This window comes from Ptychodera flava, chromosome 11 (assembly GCF_041260155.1).
Source record: "Ptychodera flava strain L36383 chromosome 11, AS_Pfla_20210202, whole genome shotgun sequence".
Classification (NCBI taxonomy): domain Eukaryota; kingdom Metazoa; phylum Hemichordata; class Enteropneusta; family Ptychoderidae; genus Ptychodera; species Ptychodera flava.
In genome coordinates this window covers 41,326,033-41,345,870 of record NC_091938.1, presented here as the reverse complement: position 1 = coordinate 41,345,870, position 19,838 = coordinate 41,326,033, and the positions used below count along the sequence as shown (strand labels likewise).

At 36.8% G+C, this 19,838-nt stretch overlaps 2 protein-coding genes across 2 annotated transcripts in view; one reads left to right on the top strand and one right to left on the bottom strand.

The window, feature by feature from the left end:
• The first annotated feature begins 57 nt into the window (after nt 1-57).
• Nucleotides 58-7,114, top strand: LOC139144562 (tetratricopeptide repeat protein 9C-like). The gene is made up of 4 exons (XM_070715272.1): nt 58-190; nt 4,597-4,999; nt 5,271-5,459; nt 6,597-7,114. The coding sequence occupies exons 2-4, from the start codon at nt 4,669-4,671 to the stop codon at nt 6,713-6,715; spliced, it is 639 nt and encodes a 212-aa protein (XP_070571373.1). The 5' UTR covers nt 58-190; nt 4,597-4,668; the 3' UTR covers nt 6,716-7,114.
• Nucleotides 7,115-10,376: 3,262 nt separating this feature from the next.
• The window catches only part of LOC139144294 (Fanconi anemia group M protein-like), a 47,215-nt gene continuing 37,753 nt past the window's right edge, over nt 10,377-19,838 (bottom strand). Inside the window, exons 16-21 of the mRNA XM_070714980.1 lie at nt 18,203-18,461; nt 15,556-15,685; nt 13,172-13,251; nt 12,615-12,712; nt 12,116-12,210; nt 10,377-11,608 (exon numbers count right to left, since the gene is read on the bottom strand). The gene's annotated coding sequence lies outside the window, so the exon portion shown is untranslated. The remainder of the gene's footprint in view (nt 11,609-12,115; nt 12,211-12,614; nt 12,713-13,171; nt 13,252-15,555; nt 15,686-18,202; nt 18,462-19,838) is intronic.

Below are 19,838 nucleotides of genomic sequence, written 5' to 3'. Positions count from 1 at the left end.
GATTCTCCAAACTTGAAAGCAACATGAATTTTCCCCGGGAATTTTCAACAGCCAGCCCGCAGATCGCGTACTTTCAATAATTTGCCGTAGAGGGCATAGACGGTAAAGATGGCAGCGTACGGGGGATAGCTCACATGTAACACAGAGTACAGCACTATTCACGCTATTGCTTGCTACGAACCTAAAACAGGTGGGTGTTATTCAATCACAATGCCTCGTAGTTCGTATGTATTAGTGGCTCAAACCAATGATTGTGTCTTGATTAACTTAGGCAGCGAAATGAAATGTGTCACAACACACATGCGTCATGTTCCATGAATTGGCCAGTCACTTCATCATCATCATCATCATCATCATCATCATAAAGTTATAAAACACTAGGTGATGTAGCTTATTAGGTAATGTTTTCCCGACACATTTGTATGGGGGAAACGGGTGCCCTGATCTGTGTTACAGCAGAATCACACAGTAAACGAGTGTTAAAAAACTACAAATTAAAACTGCTATTCCCATGGCAATATACCCCAGTAGTTAGTACTCCTCACAGAACACCACCAAGACAGCATCACCTCCTGCAGTGGCCTTTACTTTGAAATGTGACTGAATGGTGCAGACTGATTACAGCTCCTTGTGCAATGTTTGGCACCTCAATTGCCTATCTCTCATATGGCATTAAGAGTACGTGTGCTAGCACAAGCACTCACTCATGCAAGAATCCAACATGCATCTACAGTACAGGCAGGCTTTCTATAAATGCTAAAATGATCAGCTGAGATGACTGGAACAAAAGGACAAAGGACTGACATTACAAAAACAGGCCATGAATGGTGATGGAACAGAAATGGGGGAGCAATCTCTGTTTGCTGTTAAGTAATAAAGATCTAAAGCAGAGCTGCTTACATCCGACAACTTTGGTGTCAGCTTCAGTTACTGAAAGCATATAAGGGAGCGTTCAGTTTTTACGGCCTGGGGGGGGCCTGGCAAAATCTTGTCGCCGGTGTTCAAAAAAATATAGACCCCCCCTGCATTTTTCGTGAAAAAAAGATGACCCCCCCCCCCTTTGTCAGACGAAAAAATTTGATGACACCCCCCCCCCCCCCCCCCCCCCCGCTGAAAAATAACCAAAACCCATATGTCAAATTTACCCGCATGGTTTGGATTTGAACTATGGTACGCGGTGCACTTTATTCGTGTAGCAGAGATGCCAGTGCACAAACTTCTCAGCCACATCCATTGAAACGTCTGTTAATTAGGACGACTGTAAGGCAATTTTTAACTTCATTTCCATAGACAACTTATGTCCATGGACATTGTATAAAGTAAACTTTATTGGAGTGGTTCGCCAAAGGCAGCCCTCCGGTTAAGAGGGTCATGGGCCATTATGTAAAGTCAACTTTATTCTTGTGGGCCACCAAGGTGGCCCGCCGGTAAAGAGGGTCATCATGGCTATTGCATAAAGTAAACTTTACTGGACAGGGCTGCTGAAGGCGTGCGGCCATTAAGATTGCCATGGGGTATTACATTAAGTCAATTTATCGTAGTGGGCCGCCGGAGGTGGCCCGCCGGTAAAGAGGGTAGATCATGGCTATTGCATAAAGTAAACTTTACTGGACAGGGCTGCTGAAGGCGTGCGGCCATTAAGATTGCCATGGGGTATTACATTAAGTCAATTTATCGTAGTGGGCCGCCGGAGGTGGCCCGCCGGTAAAGAGGGTAGATCATGGCCATCGCATGAAGTAAACCTAATTGGAGTGGGCCGCCAAAGGCGTCTACCCGTTAAGAGGGTCATGGGTAATACATAATGTATATTTATTGAAGTGGGCCGCCGAAGGCGGCCCGCCGGTAAAGAGGGTCGATCATGGCCATGGCATAAAGTGAACTTTATTGTTGGTATTATGTTTTGAAAATGTGATGACCCCCCCCTTTCCTACCAGTGAAAAAGCAATGACCCCCCCTTTGCGGATTCCAAAATTATGATGACCCCCCCTGGATTTTGCCGCCCCCCCCCCCCCCCCCGGCCGTAAAAACTGAACGGTCCCTAATGATCCCAGACCGGTACCTCAACCCAGAGATGGTAAAAGAAAAGACGTGACAAATTGTTGGAGGGATTTCGTCACAGCTTGACAAAGGCAAAGTCACAGTAGACATCTCCCTTGACTACTCTAAGGCAATTGATACAATCACTCGTGAAAATTTTTCTTTCCAAGCTTGCGCACTACAGTATCCGGGGACTTAATTCCTTTACAGTGGTTTAAAAATTATTTACACGATAGATCTCAATTTGTCTTTGCAAAAAATCATATTTCATCACACCTTAATGTTACATGTGGAATACCATAAGGGGTCTGTCCATCTACCCTGTTCTTATAGTTCATTAAAGACATTGCTCATTTGACTACAATTACTTCAATTTTAGGTTCATGTTGTTCGCAGATGATACCAATTTATTCCATACATTCCTTATAAACCAATTTAAGATAAATTTGAAAACTGCTGACATGCACCTAAATTCTGAGGTAGACTGGTACAGAGCTAACAAACTTACTGTAAAGCATCTTAAAACAAATTACAGTGTACATACTTTTCAGAATCATGGTAAAAATATTTCTACAAATGGTACTCTTCATATTAACAATACGGTTATCAATGAGGTTGAAGTTACATCTTTTGTAGGTATATTTATTGATAGACATCTTAAGTGGTCAAAACACATTCAGTGTTTTTACTAAGGTTTGGGAATATTGGTAAATGATTTGGGAACCCCGGTAACATTTATATAATTCTGCTATCCCCTAATCTGATTGCATTGATATACCAAGGGGAATTCAGGTAAAATGACTAGGGGACCCCAGTAACATTTACAAAACACTGACATTTTGAAATTATAGTTTCTATTAATTATTAGAAACAAGGTTGGCATTCTGTTCAAATTAATACAATTTTTATTGTGTGAAATTCTTGTTCTACTGTTCAAAACTTTCATTCAACTACTATCACAATGCTCTAGAAGTCTGGGGATCAACATATCCCTCACAATCTCATATCGCAATTGTATCTTTCTTTCACAAAAAATGGCAGTCAGAGCTATTACTTTAAGTGATTTCACAGCAATCTCAGCTTATCTGTTCAAACAGATACATATTTACAAATTACGTAAATTGTATATCGGTACATTCATGTATGATTTCATCAATAACAAGTCATCGTTGATGACACAGTCCCCACTTGTTAATGGGTACTTTAATTACAAGTCCTCGGAGAGGATAGAGTCCTCTTCATTAATTAGGTCTGTGATTAAAAATACTGCGATACAGATGGGGCTTAATGGCTGAGAATGAGTTCCATGGTGGTGAAAACATAAAACCAATGTAGGCCGCCATCCTAATTACAAAAGGTCATTAAATGAGTCAATTAGTAATTAATCAACAGGATGTTGCCAAACATTTTTGGATCCTATCATAACACTGATAGATTATCGCCGGTACCATATTTTATAAAGTTTGATGCAGTGCTTCTGGACATTCACCGTAAAAACAAAAGTTCATCATGTAAATGCAAATAAGCAATTAATTTCAACGATACTGCTAAGTGTCATTGAATTGTATTTACAACACGATGAGATCAACATCTGTACCAAGTTTCATCAAATTTGATGCATTATTTCTTGACATATCAGCCTAATTACGAAAATTCAATAATTGACATGATACTGCTACACGTCGTGAAACAAATTGATGTGTATATTTATGACATAGGTAAATGTCCTTGTACCAACTTTGAATGATATTAGTGGAAATATGTCTGAGTTATGGCTCTGTACATGAAAAAAATGTAACTAAATGGCCACCAGGCAGCCATATTGCATCGGATTATGAAACCAATTGAAATGCATATCTATTACATAATACGACAATACATCGATGTCATCGGTTGATACATGTCTGCATTATGGCTGCAGACATGAAAAACTCTTTAACATAATGGCCGCCACTCAGCCAATGTATTTGAAGGAAACCTTTATGTCCCAAGTGTCAATACATCCATGGGTAAATTCTCAATATCTTATTCAGGTTGTATGTATTGGAATACATTACCAGTAAACAAATCAATGTCAAAACCAACCACAGTTCTGTCAGGCACTCCCTTAAAGCTCTTCTCACACAAGATTAGTTTATAAGTATTTATTTACCAAGTTAACCAATGTTACTCAACTCTTTATTTATTTTCTAACTTATCAGTCCAGTTACGTTTTGTTAGGCTGCCCTCCAACTACCGGTACTTGAGATTTTTGTACTTTTTCAACTTAAGGTGACTTTGGGAACAGACTTGACTAGCATTTGCTATTTTCCGTCTACCCTTCATCACAGCACAGATGTATATTTATTTCTGATCTGTAAAATATCATGACAAGAGTTTTACAACAAAGAGATATTATAAATGTAATATGGATCTCATCCCTTGTACATATTTTATAAATATACCTAATATGAATAATAAAAATCATTCTTGAGGCAGTACTTTGAGATAGAAATGCCATAGTATTATGAATTTGAGATGCTGGGTTAACTCTATTTTCTCTTGATTTTCATGAACTAGATTTGAACACATCAACGGTGGAAAAGAAAGAGATAGATTATAAGCAGTATTTGAAAAAAAACAGACAGAAAGATGGCAGAAGGAGGTGATGTTACTGACAACATTAAGGGTAATGAGTCATTGGCAATGAAGACTAAAATGAGCATCAGTGATAGGATATCAACCGCAGAAAACTACAAACAAGACGGAAATAAATGTTACAAGGAGAAAAAATACAGAGCCGCCATCGGGAAATATCACAGAGGATTGTTATATTTAAGAGAACTTGAAGATCAAAGGAATAGAGTTGCTAGTTTAATTGGTGGCATTCCAGAAAGTGACGGTTCAAATGTCACTGGTTTGTCTGAAGAACAAAAACAAGAAGCCAGTAAAGTACGAATGGATTTGTACAACAATCTTGCCGGTATGTATCATGCAATGGTATTATGTATGTCTTGTCAAAAGTTGAGGTGTGCTTACTGCATGGAAAATGGTGCCTGCTGCTAACTTTGATGAATAGATGTGATTATGATATATACTGATTATTTATTCATCAAACTATGGCAGTTCCTTCCTGTCAAAATAACATTCATCCAATTATTTCCTACATTTGGAGTTGAACAAGCTCTAGCCTAGCATTGCGATACTAAATCTGTAATCAGTATGTAGTAAACCAGTAAATCTTCTTTCCACAGCGTGTCTTTTACAAGTATCCAATCCTAATTATGAGAAGATAATCCATTATTGTGACTGTGTACTGTCACAGCAGCCGGACAATGTCAAGGCTTTATATCGGCGTGGTATGGCTCTGTATCACACAAAGGCATATGATGATTCAAGAGATTGTCTTCTACAAGCAAAAGGTCTTTGTACTGGCAAGATAGGTAAAGTATCATACTTAACGTAGTAGCCTCGAAAGTGGAAGACTTAAAACTTTTGCTCTAACTTTCCTCAAGGAATCTTTCAATCATTCTCTTTCAAAATCAAGAATAAAAATAGGGGGTCACCGTGCAAATTTTGGTACTAGAGAAACAAATTACCCAAGATTTACCGATATTAAAAATTCAAAATGGCCGCCATCCCTGTGTTAACTCTATGGAGAAAAATAAAAATTTTCGAATTTCGAAAAAACTAAGCCGGTGAAAAGTTTTCTTTCACCAAGAGCTTTAAAATGAACCCCCACATGTGGTATATCAGAAGAGAATTGTAAAAGTTTGAGAGTCCGAATGTCTGTCCCCGAGGTGCGTTCTACCTTAAAGCACCAGCAGCTGTAAAACTTTTGGTAATTTTTTTTTCACATTTTTCTTGCGTATGACAAATACAGTTTCTTGTTCTACTCTCCAACTGTTACAAACTGTTTAGATACACAGTATTTATCTTGTCAACTGGGCTTCTACACGGATAGATGACAGTGTTATTGTCAACAATACAGTGCATTTTACATATACACACACTGTGTTGACAAGCTGAATAGTTTGTTTTTCAACATGATTTCAGGAGTAGAACAAGAATTTGCTGTCACATACAAAGCAAAAAAGTGAAAAATTCCTCAAAAGCTATAGCCAATGGCCTTTTAATACAATGATATTATTGTGTTAAACTTGTCATTTGCCCAGTATGGATGTACATTTTGGCAAATATTTTGAAAAATTCCTCAAAAGCTATAGCCAATGGCCTTTTAATTCTATGATATAATTGCATTGAGCTTGTCATTTGCCCAGTATGGATGTACATTTTGACAAATATTTGCTAGTCATAATGATAGTTGATATCAGCTATACTGAAAGTCTATCATAATTTACAAGTGGAGTATTAATCTTTCATGCGTTTAAGAGGTGAAATCAGTTTTTACTGACAAGTTCTTAAATGTGAGGAGTTATGTTGAATTTCACTGTGAATCTGAATCTGAATCTGGCCAAATCTGACACTTCTCATATCAGCATTTTTGGACTTGTGAAAAAATGAAATATGTACTCTTAATTCAGTGTAATGATTTTTCATCACTGTTTTTTTTTCAACAGATCCCAACATCAAAAGATACTTAGAAATGTGTAAAGAAGCCATTGCAAAACATGAAGCACAAGAGAAATCTATCTACCGAGGAATGTTTGATAAGTTTGCTGAAGATAAACAAGAATGACTTGTAAGATTGATGAAGTTTCTCTACACCATTGGGCCAATGCCTTGTAGTGAATCATTGTTTACAATAAAGTATAACAATAAAGAACATGTTGTTTGTTGTACAAAATTATCATGTTGATATCATCAGAGTGTCTAGTCTCCTGTGTCTTCCAAATAATGTGCAGTCCAAGCAATACGGGCAGTGATATCAAAAATGCCAAGTATGAACTCTGATAGCTACAATTGCAAAATTGTCTGCTGTGTTTTGATCAGGCAGCAAACACTGGCAAGGGATCAACTCAGAAAATTTATGAGGAATGTGAAGTTTGTATTGTCAGAAATTAAAAATCACAGTCACTGTGTTGTCTTTGATGTATGTTCTTCATTTAATAAAAGAAATCTGAAAAATGAAACAATATATTAGGTTGTGCAATTGTTTTATGGTCGTGTGAAGATAAGAATGGACAGTGAAATTGATCCAAATGTTATCACACTTGTGTAATTGGTTTGTAAAGTTGTTCCAAAACTTGCTGCAGTATCACTACTTGTAATTAACTTGAGGCAAAGAACAGACGGATGATAGTGTTGTTTCACAGCAGGCTTCAGCTGTAATTGCTGAAGTAAAGCAATAAAACCTGTCGGCCGGTAGGAAGTTATTAGTGTCTATGTGTGGGATGAATGTTTCCTACAAGTGTACACACACTTGTATTTCAGTAGTGGCCATAGCCAAGTATATGTTCAAAGTCGAGTTCTCGTACTATTCCCAAGCACGGATAGTGCCCGTCTTCATTTCTGAGGATGACTTTCACAGCATGTCTTACGCTGATGACTTGCCAATGCCGGTCACCGCTGATATCTGTCGAAATGACTTTCCATCCACGTACATTTCGAGAACTTTCTCACGTACTGCTTCTGGCGTATGTACACCTCTTTTCCCGCGGATCATGATTTTTTTGCACAAAGAACTTCGTACAGTGCGAAGACAACAAGAGTCTAATGACAACTAGACACTGACTTGGCTGTGACACTCAGGGCGGCGGTAAGGAATGTAATATGATTCTGCGTATGTGAAGTGCACCGCAAAGTGTACTCCCATGGTGTGTGTTTATTAGGGGTCCATAAAAGCTCTCTGATTTTCACCGCAATTATAACAAGTCAGTGCAACATCTAAGGCAAGTTTTGAAACAACTTTACAAACCAATTACACAAGTGTGATAACATTTAGATCAATTTCACTGTCCATTCTTATCTTCACACAACAGTAAATACAAACTTGTGTCATACAACTTTCATACTGGATTCCTTGCTGTGTAAACAGGATATTTGATCATAAATATATCACATAACATCATATTTGATCATAAATATATCACATAACATCATATTTGCACACAATCACATGCAGCATTGTGTGGTTTTAGTACCATCACCCATTGCATCAAATGCTGTCACTGAAAGTTAACTTGAAATGTGTTGAAACTGTTGTTATTGGGGAGAGGGAAGTGATGGCAAACATTATTATAGTGGGAATTTTCCCTCTTGTATTATCAGCTGTGTTGGTAATTTTTATCATGTTACTCCACTTCCCAGCATGCAATGCCTTTGAATTGGCTTAGAATACTTCATGCAGAGGTTCACTAGGAAAAAAGCAATTGGAGAGCCTTTCTACTGGGAGACTGCCAGGGAAAACATGTGGATGGCAGGAAAACATTTCCAATTTGCAGGTGCAAGCAAATTCCACTTTCCTCTCCCAGTGTTATTTGTACACATACAAACACCTTGCATTTTAAAATTACTACCATATATTTACACATACAAACACCTTGCATTTTAAAATTACTACCATATATTTACACATACAAACACCTTGCCTTTAAAATTACTACCATATATTTACACATACAAACACCTTGCATTTTAAAATTACTACCATATATTTACACATACAAACACCTTGCATTTTAAAATTACTACCATATATTTACACATACAAACACCTTGCATTTTAAAATTACTACCATATATTTACACATACAAACACCTTGCATTTTAAAATTACTACCATATATTTACACATACAAACACCTTGCATTTTAAAATTACTACCATATATTTACACATACAAACACCTTGCATTTTAAAATTACTACCATATATTTACACATACAAACACCTTGCATTTTAAAATTACTACCATATATTTACACATACAAACACCTTGCATTTTAAAATTACTACCATATATTTACACATACAAACACCTTGCATTTTAAAATTACTACCATATATTTACACATACAAACACCTTGCATTTTAAAATTACTACCATATTTTTACACATACAAACACCTTGCATTTTAAAATTACTACCATATATTTACACATACAAACACCTTGCATTTTAAAATTACTACCATATATTTACACATACAAACACCTTGCATTTTAAAATTACTACCATATTTTTACACATACAAACACCTTGCATTTTAAAATTACTACCATATATTTACACATACAAACACCTTGCATTTTAAAATTACTACCATATATTTACACATACAAACACCTTGCATTTTAAAATTACTACCATATATTTACACATACAAAACCTTGCATTTTAAAATTACTACCATATTTTTACACATACAAACACCTTGCATTTTAAAATTACTACCATATATTTACACATACAAACACCTTGCATTTTAAAATTACTACCATATATTTACACATACAAACACCTTGCATTTTAAAATTACTACCATATATTTACACATACAAACACCTTGCCTTTAAAATTACTACCATATATTTACACATACAAACACCTTGCATTTTAAAATTACTACCATATATTTACACATACAAACACCTTGCATTTTAAAATTACTACCATATATTACACATACAAACACCTTGCATTTTAAAATTACTACCATATATTTACACATACAAACACCTTGCATTTTAAAATTACTACCATATATTTACACATACAAAAACCTTGCATTTTAATTCTGCTTGGCCACTTTGGGGATGTATAAATAAAAAAGCCTCTAGTCACACTTTTTCAAAATAGACTCCGCCTTTCAAGATACTTGCTGATCAGGTTGTAAGACAATTAAGAACATGTCATTCTTGACATTTTTAACAATCTTTATCAAGACTGCTCTCCAGTACTGTGTATCTATCAAACTGTCTTCAGTGACTTGAGTTTCCTTGGAGTATATTGTCAATACAAAGCAGCAAACCATCTGCCATACTGCTGTGTCTGTGGGTTTCCTTGATCAGCTGGAAGTTCAATGGTAAGTAACTGTAGTGAATTATCATGAACTTGATCCTGATCAAAGTAACCTATCATGTGTATAGGTGCTGACCTTGGTCTGGCAACTATGAATGAACAGGTTTAAAGAGCTTACAATGAGAATGAGTCCTCAGTATTTGGTCATTTATGACAGCAAATATCACTGACAATCATCAACTACATCATGAACACTCACAAACCTAATATCAAAGGAAACATTGGTAATTTTTTTAAATCGAGAGAAATCAGTCTGAATTCAGGTACCTTGCAAGCACCTCATCCATAAACTGATCAACAAATCTCAAAAGACAGACCAATATGTTATGTTTGGCTTGTGATGATAGATGTAGCATTGCACAACACAGACAATAGATATTAAACAATTATTAATTTATTCAAATAAAACTGATAACATATTCAGTGCATGGCTATATCTTAATCACATAAATTTCCAATACTTATTGTTCAGCCTACCATAGTGGAAAATCTTGGATACAAATGTTACAACACAAGCAGTGTATGCTGTATGTAGCTGTGTTCTGAACATAGGCAGTGATGGACTTTGTAAATACAGTACATGTATAATGCTTTATAAATAGTTCACAATATCCATTTTCATAAGATCATTATGAATTTTCTCAACATTGTCTTTTCCGCACTGAACCAAAGCTAGTAAATGAAAGCAAATGTGAATAGTTTCTTTTAGTGATTTCAGAATCTTACAGAAGTTGTTCTTTAATGTAACAGGATTGAAATCTGCATCAACTGTGTGTTTCCATAGCAATAGCTCTTCGTCATGTTCTGTATGATAATTCTAAACCTCAAATTATTTCATGAATGTGAGATCTTGTGTGCATTACATGGATAATGATCTACAAATGAATACACAGATAACACACAAACACACAGTCAATCTTTTGGTCAAACCGTTTGCCTTCATTATCAAGTCATACCTATGTCATCATGCTACTGATGTATTACAATACAAATACTTCTACTCTGAGGAAAAGAATGCATCAAAGATTTTATTTATCTTTTGATAATCACGATGATATGTCATCCAAGGCCACTAGTTTGAAAGTTTTGAGTAAAATGAGAAAACCAAAAGTACAAATGTTTTCACTGCTGTATGTTGGTATCTTAGCTTTTTATGTAAATGTTAATTACAGCTATTCCAATGTTAATTCCATAGTATTATCCAAACTTCTTATCAACATTATTACCATACCGAACCATGAAACTTATATCAACAACAAAAATTTGAGGGCCGTCCATGATTGTCACCGTAGAGGAAAAAAATTAAAGATTTACAAACAGAAATTATATTGCCCCATTCCCATTTGCAATATGTAGATTGCACAGTATATATTTTTTTCTCACGATATTTTCTGTCAAAAGTCAAATTTCACACAATAGATGACACCATCAGTAGAATACACTGACACTATATTGTCTACTCTGGTAATGACCACTTCATTGTTGTTCATATCCATGTTCTACTTGATAGCTAACATCTGTGCATCAAAGACATGACTGATATACTGATGGATTTCTTTGGCTTTGCTCTCTCCTATCCCAAGAACTTGTTGCAGTCTCTCTGGTGAACTGAAAATACACAATACGGGTACTTGGAATCCAATAGTATGCAAAGTTAGTCACATTCAGAAGTCATGCATTCCTATTCTTTTGTGTACTTGAAGTTGTACAACAACAAGAGACACTAAACAAGCAAACAGTAAAGCTAATGTTAAAGCTGATCTTGTGTCATCTGACTCCTGTCAATGTTGTCGACTTTGCCAGCTGGCTACAGCTGAAACTAATTAGTGTAAGCAGTTTTATTGCAGTTCACTGCAGTGGCTTCGCTGTCTAATAATGAAAATGCTTGTATTTCAATTAGAAAGTCTAATGTTAAATATCGGTCAATATCATCATGAGGTCCTGATCCGGTCATGTTGTATCTGTCTGTTTGGAACTGTATATTGCAAACATTACAGAGATCACGACAACAAACACTTCTTTACTGACTACAGAGACCCTTCATAGTAGTCTAGCAAGTCCAGTCTACAAACCATCGTTTCTAATCTACCAGGTTTCATCTTTACTATTCCTTACCTTTGAATCATATCGGCCACTGATGTAAATGACTTCAGCATGACAAGAGCTGTGACATAACTGACTCTAGGAATGGATGTGTACCATTTCAAAATCTAGAGACAATAATTAAAGATAACCATAGTGACTGAATTTAAAAGTCATTTACTATCAATACCGTCATACATAAAACTATGAACTTCTTGAAACCAACATGAAGCAAAGATTTCTTCTCTGGCGATATCTCTGAGAAGTCAAGGATTTCTAATGTCAGTGATAGGTCAAAGTTGCCTCTGATTATTCAAGAAACATTAATAGTTATTTTAGTGATTGTTACAAAGTTTTTTCTTCTCAAGCTTTGCAAGCATACAAGGTTTAGAAGAAAGCTGGACTTGCCGTATATCTTGTTGTACATACATGTACTTGCCACATCAGTTCTATCATCAGCATATAAAGTGTGACAGGACTATTCCATACACATGGAAGTTGGTGAGAATTATTTATTCTAGCAGTATTTTACCTGTTCAGTTAATGGATTCATCTCAGGAATTCCAATCACAGCATTGCCTTTCCTTTGTTCAAGTTTAACAAGATCTGCTATTATATCAGCACTTTCATCTGTAAGAGATACATACCATGCAAATACATAAACTTGTTGCTAGAGGATACAATTGAGTTCTACAAATCATGTAAAAAACCCACTAGTCTATATTGATAAATTGATACAGAGAAAACTTACACAGAGAAGTGTTTTTCATTGGCATTCAGATCCTGATGATAAGAAGTGAAAGTCATGTCCTGAGGTGAAACGTAGCATAGACTTCCATATTGTCGCAGTTTTGTACACTAACGTTTACTCCTACTAATGAGTACTTGCATTATGTGGATCATGACATTTCCTGTGACCTTTCCCAGGACAAAGTTGATGACAAACTCTTTGTACTACAACATAAAACTCGTAAAGGCTGGAGATTTTTACAACTGACAATCTGGCAAATTTCAAGTATGATGCATCAGAGTAACTAGTAAGCTGGTAAACTGTACTTAGCATTTTGAATGCATTAAAATGACACTGACCTTGGGATTCACTGAATATGACCTTGATATGCGTCTTGGTCAATGCTGCTAGTGTACTGTCAATGTACTTGTTCCTTATGCTGTTAAAATGTGATAAAAGATTGTAAACTGATGTCACAATTTCTGATCAATTTACAATTGGACAGAATGTTCATGTAAGGAAGGATGTATTAGTATATCAGTGTGGTAGAATGATAAGACTGCTAGGCAGTATGTTCAGCTGTGTATATGTGCAGCGAAAGGTTCATCACTGCAAATGTTAGCATGGAGGAATAACATCCACTAGACGTGTACACTAAATCTGCTTATAAATCCTGTGCCTGTTTGCCAATACCCTGTTCAAGGAACATACATAATTAGGAAACATTGCGTAACAAACTTTGGGGATTAATACGTATGTATAAGTATAAAAAATTGCAAATGAAAATTTTAGCAATCTTTAAACACAAAGATATGATTATCTCAAAACCATACCGTATACACTCTGAGTTCCAAAACCGAGTTGGACTTGCAAGTCTGAGTACTCGGACTTGCATACTCTAAGTAAAACTGCTTACTCTGACTTGTATACTCCGAGTACATGGTCTACTCAGACTTGAATATGCCCAGTAATACGTGTTCCTATAAATGCATATATTGTCATGCTGGACAAGAAACAATCTGTTGAAAAAAAGTATTTTATTACTCACAGAGTTTACGGCTAGCGCGGATCGATATGTCGAAAATCTGCTCTTTTGAAAAAAAGAATTTCATTTTCACGATGTCTTGTAATCTGTTGCGCAATGTACATATTTAACCACGGTCGGGACCACAGTCCCTCCACAAGGAGGGACTGTGATTTTACCCTCAGAAGAAAGCTGCTGTCACGGCCGGCAGCGAAGTTTTTTGAAAGATGACTTAGACGTAACATTTACAGTAAAACCAATAAACTTCAGGCAAGTCCAGCCAGTTACTCAGTTTGATATCGCACAGTTCCATTAGCGAAATCAATGCATGACATCACAGGTCAAGTCAGGTCATTATTTACAACCAAGTGGTCACTCGCACTCGGTTCATACCATACATGAGCGCACTGTGCTCATTTTATTTGAAAAATTATTAGTTTAATTGTTTTAGCAAGACATAAATATGCCTAAAATGCTTGGGCAAGTCTATCATGGCCTCGCCACGCTAGCAACCCAAGGCCATGACGTCACAGGTCGACAGGTTATTCGATAATGGCGTCCGTATTCTAATAACTCGCCGTAATGCATCGGGGTGATCATGAAACGTTGTTCACTTGTTGTGCCCAATTCAAGTCATGTATCAAATCAGGATCTGATCCGGTAATGAAACGAAAAGACAAGACAAACTCATGATTTGCGTGACGGTAGCTACACTTGACAACACAATGACTTGAGCGTGTTGTACAAGATACACAGATTAGAAGATCACGTTATAATAACATTGTAAAAACTCTTTTCTCTGAGCGACTGGAAGTTCATGTACTGTATAAGATGTTTGCAAATTTTTATCATAAGATCGAATATTTCCTGTGTTTTTCCAGCATTGTTTTTCTGTAAGCAGGTATTCAACTCCCAGTAGGTCATGTACTCGGAGTATACAAGTCCGAGTAGGCCATGTACTTGGAGTATACAAGTCCGAGTAAGCAGTTTTACTTGGAGTATGCAAGTCCGAGTACTCGGACTTGTAAGTCCAACTCGGTTTTGGAACTCGGAGTATGCTGTTGAAGGCACTCTTACATACCTCAAAGCTCTTAATGTTGAAAAAATGGAATAGTTTTTTTTTTCACTTTTATGGCAATTACAATTCACCAGGATTTAAGTTTGTGTGTGTACCGAGAATTTGAAATAATCAATGATTTCCAGCAAAGACTGCAATTAATAATGGTGTGGGTGAACATACTGTACCCTTCTATCACTGCATTGTGATTGATTATCAGTGATAAACCTTGATTTTACCTGATGTGTTGTTATTCCAAATTCTGATGGAATTTACCCAAAAGTTTGGTGTTAAAAACACAAAAGATTGTGAAATTAAAGCATTATTACACACATGGTATGCGTGGATGTCATGTCAGCACGTTTTGTCTTCAATTACGGGAGGACATTGGCAAAAGAGTATATTTTTCCCAAGCTGTCTCAGACCTTGGAGAACATAACCATCAAACTTTACACACCAACTAACATCTCAAGCTAATTCTCTTGAAAATCTAGACAACTTGAATCTTAAATGTCTTTTCACGTATTAGTATTTACATCATGGTATCTCTTGAAGAAAATAGTAACCTTTACAGCAGTTATCATGTAAATGATAAGTGACTAGCTGCCATGAAATTTATTACAAATTGTTTTTGAGACAATAAAAGACAATTGTTTACTTACATCTGTTTGGGTCTATCATCCTTTGGTTTGATTCTGTCTTTTTCAATGATGAGACATGGTCTGTCATACAACTCACAAAGATGACGGAGTCTGTCTACTAGCTTGGCTCTGTTCGCACCATTAGCAAAATCTGTCAAAGACAATGAATGAGACTTAAACAACACAGATTGTCTGGGTCTAGTTTCAGTTTGTACAACTCCTTAATCACAATAACGGGTCACTAACACAGATGATGTGGGGATGCAGCCTCTTTTTATTTTTTTGCACTCAGAAGTTCAAACTACTGACAAGGAAATGATATAGGCAGGGATGTTCATATGTCACAGTACTGCACACTGCTTGTATGTGATCCAACAGGAAGCAGGGATGTTCATATGTAACAGTAGTTCTGACCACAGACAGTGACTGCCTGTATGGGTGATCCCACAGACAGTGACTGCCTGTATGGGTGATCCCACAGACAGTGACTGCCTGTATGTGATCCCACAGACAGTGACTGTCTGTATGTAATCCCACAGACAGTGACTGCCTGTATTGGTGATCCCACAGACAGTGACTGCCTGTATGTGATTCCACAGACAGTGACTGCCTGTATGTGATCCCACAGACAGGTGACTGCCTGTATGTGATCCCACAGACAGTGACTGCCTGTATGTGATCCCACAGACAGTGACTGCCTGTATGTGATCCCACAGACAGTGACTGCCTGTATGTGATCCCACAGACAGTGACTGCCTGTATGTGATCCCACAGACAGTGACTGCCTGTATGTGATCCCACAGACAGTGACTGCCTGTATGTGATCCCACAGACAGTGACTGCCTGTATGTGATCCCATAGACAGTGACTGCCTGTATGTGATCCCACAGACAGTGACTGCCTGTATGTGATCTCACAGACACTGACTGTCTGTATGTGATCCCACAGACACTGACTGTCTGTATGTGATCCCATAGACAGTGACTGCCTGTATGTGATCCCACAGACAGTGACTGCCTGTATGTGATCCCATAGACAGTGACTGCCTGTATGTGATCCCATAGACAGTGACTGCCTGTATGTGATCCCACAGACAGTGACTGCCTGTATGTGATCCCACAGTGACTGGCTGTATGTGATCCCACACTGACTGTCTGTATGTGATCCCACAGACAGTGACTGCCTGTATGTGATCCCACAGACAGTGACTGCCTGTATGTGATCCCACAGACAGTGACTGCCTGTATGTGATCCCACAGACAGTGACTGCCTGTATGTGATCCCACAGTGACTGGCTGTATGTGATCCCACACTGACTGTCTGTATGTGATCCCACAGACAGTGACTGCCTGTATGTGATCCCACAGACAGTGACTGTCTGTATGTGATCACACAGACACTGACTGCCTGTATGTGATCCTTCAGACACTGACTGCCTGTATGTGATCTCACAGACAATGACATTATCTGCTATATACTGAACATGTTCAAGGTTATATATTAATATTTTTCTGGCTACATGAACATGAGCTGATGCAGCTAGTCTAGATTGATGCACTTGAGGACGAGGGAAAAAACGTTTCTTTTTCAGAGTTTACTAAGGTGTTGTAGTACTGAGAAGAATGCTATATATGAAGTGTGTAAGGATCGAATATGTAAATTTTGAAAACATTGACAACAACTTTTACATGGATGGGCAGAACTTTGGAACTTAAACGGGAAATTACAGGACCTTTGGCGCACAATAAGGGGATTACTGATGACACAGCCATTTACATACACTGGGCAGAAGTTTTTGAATTCTCATAGCATCGCTTTAACTGTATGATAAATTTTAATTATCAAGTTGGGTGCTTTCGTGACGTATGCAAAGAGGGGTCAAATGGTCATACAGGGAACAAATTTTGAAACATATGCGTTCTCCGACAAAAAATGGATCATTTTTTTCATTTTATTTTCGACTCAAGTTTGGTCGCTAGATGTTCACGGGCATCATATGGAAGATTCAATGACAATGAACACCTAAAATTTGGCATAATTATGGGATTTTGGCACCAAACACGACACTCAAGATCAGTAGTGTGGCTTTTTTACATTTGCATAGATTTATGATAATCCAGCTTTTACAGGGGAAGTTCCTGTTTAAAACAAATGATTCTGACAAACAACTTTCTAAGTCAGCATAATTGCTGAAAGCTAACCCATAAATGACCTGTCATTGTAATCTACAATGCATCAGAGAGGAACTCTTGATGCCAGAGGTCCAGCATGCATGTGAACTTGTCCTCCCCTCAGGTTCTCTAGCATTAGAAAAAGATATTGAATACTCAAGTTTGTGTCTTTGCTTGCAAAGCAAAGTATTGACAGCACTGTGAATTCTCCACTGCAAGCCAGATTTCTTACCATTTCCTATCATTAGCCTTACTCAAAAAGACATTGATTTCAAAATATTTTAATAAGACAAGACTACGTAATTTGTTGGCAAGATACACCAAGTTAGCTGACTTGAGTTAATGTATGAAGCATGGAGCTAATGTGCCTCCATGAATGACATGACTCCTCTTAGCTCTGCTTACCAAATGAATTTAGATGCCGTACGTACTGTTTATTACTTGAGTCTTCCCTTTTAAAAAGATGACAAAACCAATATGACTCACACAATACTCACCTGACCAAGCTTTCCTTTCCACACCAATCCTTTGACTGACAATAAAATCACATCCACTGAGCTGACACACTGTTACATTCAATTGATGTTTCAATCTCAATGTGGACACAATATTGGACGATGAGATTTCCCTGGAATCAACTAACACGACAGGTTTACTTCCATTGGCAATGGAATCTACTGCTATAGTGGTTGTACCGCCAGGAGTAATGGACTTTGCCTGTACCATTAACTTGCTTCTACCAACGACAGCTTCATTCTGTATAAAAACAATGACAAGGTATCAATTAAAAATCACAATTTCTGTCTCATGGTACATGTAAACCATCAGAAAAATATTTTGGTAGTCTACATGAAGAAAATGATGACCATTACAAAATCAATTCAAACGCCATTATCTGCCACTAAACCTTCCCTTTAAAATTTTGAGAGAAGTCTGAAATGTCAGGGAGTTATTACAAATTGGAATGTGTTATTGTCAAAAAAATTAATTCCAGTCCTGTACAACATTGGCTTCCACTGTGAAGTTAATGTTATACTGTTACAGACTGCAAACTTCAGTCTATTAAAGACCCAAAATTTGTCCAACCTCAAGGTACCTCCAACTACCTCAGATATTCATTGCAATCTGCAAATTGAACGATGCCTCAACAACATTTGCTTGTGGCAGAATAGGCAAGAAATTGAACTGTTTTGTTCTTTTTAAATTTCCTCCCATTTTCAAAATCGTGCCATGTTGTGTGAAAAACATAATTTTTTTTGTCAAAGTGGACTGAATCCCTTTCCCATCCTTTCAGTGGGTTGCACCATGTTGTATTTGTAAAGATTCAAATGTGTACATGCACCATTTATGCTGTTTATCATGTAGTTTATGGAGGCCATATTTGGGTGCAGCACCCGTTTATTATTTGTATTTCTGAAACCTTCCCATGCAGTCCCACTCAGTAGATAATTATACTTGAGTAAACAGCATCTCTGAGCTAGAACATTTCTATGAACTAATTTAATCTTATTTAATAATTTAATCTAATCTAATCTAAATATAAAATCATGAAAATATGGCAGAAAGTTGCAGCTCATATTCCTTTAAAAACCTTAGAAAATTTTTTCAGCTGTGATGAAGGAACTTTGGATCAATCTATTTCAAAAGGCTGTGAATATTTTGGTGATTGTTTCAAAATCGTTCATGGTACCAACATTTCGATTTGCTGGTCTGAATATGAAAAGCTAGTGCTTTTCCCAAATTTTGATATAAACTGGATCATTAAAGGTATATCAAAATTGGAGCCATAACATAAAGCAGAGAATATTGTTATGCACAAATCACAAGTAAGAACTGAGATCAGCAAGTAACCACTTTGCCATTCTACTACATGGAGTTCTAAATTATTTACAAAGTTGAGTTTTTCATTTGCATAAATTTGTTCTTGCATATCAGCATCATAACCATACTTACAAAATATAGCTAACAATGAGTAAATTTTTAAAACATGCTGAACTCATTTGCATTTCCAACTGGCAACCTCATCTGTAAGTTTCACTCCCATGTACCTTCCATTCACAAATACATCACATCAAAGACATCCATATTTTTTTTATATTAAACATTCAGTTGAGCAAACTTTGCTCAGAATTA

Bases quoted from the DNA above. Each gene is read 5' to 3' on its own strand.
- LOC139144562 (XM_070715272.1), top strand. From the start codon at position 4,669: ATGGCAGAAGGAGGTGATGTTACTGACAACATTAAGGGTAATGAGTCA. The intron at 5,000-5,270 runs GTATGTATCATG...TTCTTTCCACAG, and splicing joins TTTGTACAACAATCTTGCCG to CGTGTCTTTTACAAGTATCC. The intron at 5,460-6,596 runs GTAAAGTATCAT...TTTTTTCAACAG, and splicing joins TCTTTGTACTGGCAAGATAG to ATCCCAACATCAAAAGATAC.